Here is a 5633-nt window from a genome sequence, read left to right as displayed (position 1 = left end):
CAACACAGAAATCTCTCACTGCTCATGATTGAATAACTTTTGTAACTTTAATAAGGATTAATCTTTAATTTATACAGTCAAATATGCAATGTTATTTTACATTTGATTTATTCAATTTCTGTACCTAAAACTATGTTAGACCTACCTAAAAAAAACTGAAACACTGTTTATTTTATTTGTATCTTTTTTCATGGTTTATTTGTACTGTTTCTTGTAGTTAGATTTTTTGTTCTTATTTTCTTTATTTGACAATATAGTTTTTTCCCTAAACATAGCACATACCGAACCGAACCGAAACAGTGACTCTAAAACCGTGATACAAACCGAACCGTGAGTAAGTTGAACCGTTGCACCCCTAGTATAGGTAGGCCTACATAAAGTAATTTATTCCTGTGATGGCAAAGCTGAATTTCCAGCAGCCAGTCTTTACTGTCACTTTTGATCAACTGAATAGAAGTTATTTAAAAAAAAAAAAATCCCAAACTTTAAAATGGTATAGTTATAATACAAACCTGATTCCAAAAAAGTTGGGACACTGTACAAATTGTGAATAAAAACAGAATGCAATGATGTGGAAGTTTCAAATTTCAATATTTTATTCAGAATACAATATAGATGACATATCAAATGATTAAACTGAGAAAATGTATAATTTTAAGGAAAAAAATAAGTTGATTTTAAATTTCATGGCATCAACACATCTCAAAAGTTGGGACAAGGCCATGTTTACCACTGTGTGGCATCCCCTCTTTTTATAACAGTCTGCAAACGTCTGGGGACTGAGGAGACAAGTTGCTCAAGTTTAGGAATAGGAATGTTGTCCCATTCTTGTCTAATACAGGCTTCTAGTTGCTTTGTGTTTATATATATATATATATATATATATATATATATATATATATATATATATATATATATATATATATACTGTATAACAACCAATAATATCATAGCACAACTGAGCACAAAGTCCCGCCCTGCATTATTTCCTGTTCAGTGTTTTGCTTTACTCAGATGTATAGCATGCAGAGTCCATTTCAGCTTGCAGAGTAAACACAAGACAATCTCTCATCATTTAATATCTGTCTTCAGTGGCCTTATCTACAGTCCGCTCTCTCTATTTCATTTCATGCATTATTTCATTCCTGCCTGTTCGATCACTTAGCATCTGTCTCCGAGTTATTAATGTTTGTTTAGTAGAGCCCATGTCAGGGGAACATCTCTGTCTCTCACTCTTCCTCTACTTCTTATCTCTGTGAATCATGGGTAATATATGATTTGCTGTAGGGCATTAGGGCATTAGGAGCTGCTCTGAACACTAGTGCTTAATAACCAACAGTACGAGCAATGTTACCTGCCTTACACTGCCAGCCCTTAAAGGGTTAGTTCACCCAAAAATGAAAATTATGACATTAATTACTAGGGATGTAACGATTCACTTAACTCATGATTTGATTCGATTCACGATTTTGATTTCTCGATTCGATTCACGATTATTATTATTTTTTACAAAATTAGATAGCTTCGTAGCTTCGTATAATTATGGTTGAACCTCTGATGTCACATGGATTATTTTACAGATCTCCTTGCTACGTTTCTGGACTTGGAAACATTTCAGTTGCGTTGCTGTCTATGCAGGGTCAGACAGCTCTCAGATTCCATCCTACATATCTTAATTTGGGTTCTGAAGATGACCGAAGGTCTTATGGGTTTGAAACGACATGAGGGTGAGTAATTAATGACAGAATTTTCATTTTTGGGTGAACTAACCCTTTAACATGTCAGTGTGTGTATGTGCATTGTAGTTTTCCATTCTTTGCCAAAGAAGCACATTAGTGCATGTTGGGAAAAGTAATCAGTTGTTCACAGCAATGTCCTTGACCCTTTGGGTCATAGCTTCCTGTTTCTGTCCGAGGAGGAACTGGAGGTCACGCTAATGGACATTATTACTTCCTGTTGTGGTGGTGGGTGTAATAGCTTTGGGAAAAACATTTGAGACACTTAAAATGACTACAGCTTTTCAGTGTGAACAAACTCTGGACTGAACTTTACAACTTTGACCCTGTTCATGCTCATAGTCTTCACAGTCCTTTTGGTTGTATTCCTTATTTTTTTCTTCTACATTAATGTCATTCTATTTAATGAATGTACATGCTAGGCTTAAATCCTTTTATGACTCTATGAATGTCCTGTTTGAAGTGTTTGAGTATGTCCTGCGGTGATAATAAGATGTGTTCATATTTAATGTTTAATTCTTTAATGGCTCAGATAGTTACAGTCTAGTTTTATATCACACATTTATGGCCTGTTGTGGGCCCCTTGTTAATAAATTCTTAGCCTGTTTTGAGTATTATCTTACAGTCTGACATTACATGAGAAGTTATTTGCATGTTCTATCCTCTTATTTTAATATGATCTTAAAGCATTTGGTATAATGATTATATTTCTCTCTTGTATACACGCTTAAACTAGTGTTCAAAGTTTAGTGTTGCTAAGATTTTTAATCTCTTAAGCTCATCAAGGTTGAATTTATTTCATCACAATACAGTAAAAACAGTAATATTGTGAAATATTATTACAAATTAAAATAAGTCATAAATAGTAGTTGTAATATATTTTAAAATGTAATTTAAAAAAAAAATTCTTTAATGTGTACAAGAAACATTTCTAATTACTATCAATGTTGGAAACAGCTGTTCTGCTTATTTTTACAGAATCCGTGATTTTTTTAACATTATAAATATATTTTCCTTCAGTTTTATCAATTCAATGCATCCTTGCTAAATGAAAGTATTAATAAAATATAAATAAATCCCAAATGTTTGAACAGTAAAGTAAATGTGTTCCCTATAACCCTGATCTTGACTACATAAATAGCATTATTAATACCTAAACCTGGTATTATGTATGTTGTTTATAGTTCTTAAAGCTGTGCACAAAGAGATGTCAATTTGTTCAGAACTGAAAAATATTGAGAAAACATTTGGTGTCAAGGTGATATTTGTTCTCAGTTGATTAATCATTTGAGAAGTCATTATCGGGGGATGAAATTAAAAGCGCAGAATTCATAAATGAGTAACATTTGGCTTTGGTGAGTAAATAAAACAGCATAAAACAGGTAACTTTATTAGGAACAGCAACATTACATGCTTTATGTCAAACTGTAAGAATGATAGACATACTCTCTCAGATGTAAGTGATGTGCGTTTTTCAAATCAAAGACATAAAGCATCTACTCAGGAAAACATCTGTTGCATCGTTTACCTCAAAGGAAATGGTATCAGTTCATCTAGAATGCCTAATTTCATTTTCTGAAGAACTCCATGTGGTGACACATATGTGGAATATTTCACGCATTAAGCCACTAAAACAGAAATATCACAGACAGACGGAGACTGGCTCATCCAGAATGATCTGTGCTGTTTGTCATGAGTATGCAAAGTAAAAACATCTAAATAATTCCATTGTCTACAGATGTTAAATACAATTTTTATGACTTGTACATTTTCTCAATTCATTCGCCGTTGGCAAGTGTGGCAAAAAGTTAATTTTGAACCATGATTATAATGAATGCAGAGAAAGGTTTGATTAGGTCAAGGCCACATGAAAGTCATTCTGTCCCATAATCCTGTACTGCCAGATCTGAATATTAATGATAGACCATCATAAGGGAAGAGTCATCAACTCTCTCTCTCTTTTCTCTCATTCTCTTGCATTCTCATATCTCACTATCTCTCCTTTCTACAACCTTGATATGCCCCTCACACCTTTTCAATATCTCTCTCTGCACTGCTCTCTCTCATCTCACATGGTCGTTCACCTGTGTTGTCACCTGTCTGTGTGATCAGCTGCTGAAAAGTGAGAATAGCTGCTTGACTTCCTGTTATTCTGCTCACAGTGTATCATATCAGCACATCTACAGTTGACACTTCTGATAGAGAGAGAGAGAGAGAGAGAGAGAGAGGTGTATTTTAATGTGCAGTTACACTAAAGGCGACTAAACATTATATATAGCATATACATGCACGAGTATGAAACCTGTTTTTAAGACCATTAAAATTTCTGCATTGTGATTCTCATTAGTATTTTTTAAACTTTGTTTAAAAAATTTTATAATGAAAACAAAAAATATTATTACACTTAATCTTTTAATCAAAACATTTTTCTTATATTTTTACTTTTGATTTTGAGATTAAAATGATGGCGACATTCTTCCCAGGTGTCATGAAATTCACCATTATTCTGACTATTATGATCTGGTTTTAAACTGAACTCATTAAATGTGTCTCTATTTTTGAATTACTGAAATTAACTTTTCCATGACATTCTAATTTATTGAGATGTACCTGTATAAATATTGTTTAAAAGTGTTTACTCTGTTATTTACAGTTGTGGTGTTTTTTTTCAGAGGGAAAAGTTGAAGTGTCTAAAGAAGGATTGAAGCTGTGCACTATGGGACCAGGAAAAGTGTTTGGAGAGCTCGCCATCCTTTATAACTGCACCAGGACGGCCACTGTGAGAAGTGAGTACAAACAGAGTGCAGTGATAAATAAAATTAACCTAATTTGGATTCTGATGGCTCAAGCAAGGGACATTTTTTCAACTGCATACATAGACTAACACAGCTTGAGTCTGTTCTAGGCCACATTTCCCAATCTGCCACCGGAGGATTATAATTCTCGGTACGATAGAAGACATCTAGTCACTCCATCTGTGATGATAATCTGTGATTTCATTGATAGACAGGAGGCCAGATTGAGAGAGATATGAGGGCTGAATTAATATTAAGAGATAACAAATGAGTGAAAAATTGTTATTGGATATTGTAGTCTGTTATTGGTTATTTTGTGATTTAAACAACCCCCTTACCCTAAGTATTAAAATTTGGCAATTCTTTTCACATGACCACATTTTCATTAGGCTTTTCCACATTTATAAAAAGGCCCAAATTGCTCCAACTGATTCTGTAATAGCCACAGTTAATGACTACTGTTAATCCGCCACGGGATTAAAAACATGACGTCACGAAACATGACTTTTTATCTCACAATTCAAACTTTTCTCTAGCAATTCTGAGTCTATATAGCGCAATTCAGACGTTTTTTAAATCTCAGTTATATAAACTCAGAATTGCAAGACATAAACATAGAATTGCAAGATATAAACAGAATTGTGAGATATAGTCAAGTGCGACATATAACTGCAAGATATGTTTATAACCCGCAATTCTGAGAAGAAAAGTCTGAATTATGATATATGAACTTGCAATTGCAAGAAAAAAGTCTGAATTGAGAGGGAAAAAACGCAAATTTCAATTGCGAAATGTAAAGTGACTCAGAATTCAGAGAAAAAAAATCAGAATTGCAAGATATAAACTGAGAATTGTCAGATGTAAATTTAAATGTAAATTGTGAGAAAGAAAGTCAAAATTCAGTTAATTGTAAGATATAAATTCAGAATTGTGAGAAAAAAAGTCAAAATTGTGAAACACGAACAGATTTTAGCCAGATCATCTCTTATGCACAGGCTTGTGTGCTGTGTGGTTTCTGAATTATTTGCAAGCCTTTCTCTCATTTATTACTCCATTCTTCTCTTCATTTTCTTTTTCCTCTGTACCATTGTTCTCCTTCATG

General features: G+C 33.4%; 1 protein-coding gene across 1 annotated transcript in view; it reads left to right on the top strand.

Annotated features, from left to right (window-relative positions):
* The window catches only part of LOC107601024 (cGMP-dependent protein kinase 1-like), a 19128-nt gene extending 14369 nt beyond the window's left edge, over window positions 1-4759 (top strand). Inside the window, exons 3-4 of the mRNA XM_016293039.1 lie at window positions 4409-4522; window positions 4743-4759. Coding sequence (XP_016148525.1) covers window positions 4409-4522; window positions 4743-4759 — 131 coding nt within the window. The remainder of the gene's footprint in view (window positions 1-4408; window positions 4523-4742) is intronic.
* Window positions 4760-5633: the final 874 nt, after the last annotated feature.

This window comes from Sinocyclocheilus grahami, unplaced genomic scaffold (assembly GCF_001515645.1).
Source record: "Sinocyclocheilus grahami isolate Dianchi unplaced genomic scaffold, SAMN03320097.WGS_v1.1 scaffold297.1, whole genome shotgun sequence".
NCBI lineage: Eukaryota > Metazoa > Chordata > Actinopteri > Cypriniformes > Cyprinidae > Sinocyclocheilus > Sinocyclocheilus grahami.
The sequence above is the reverse complement of the archived record's forward strand: the minus strand, read 5'-3'. Positions and strand labels throughout refer to the sequence as shown.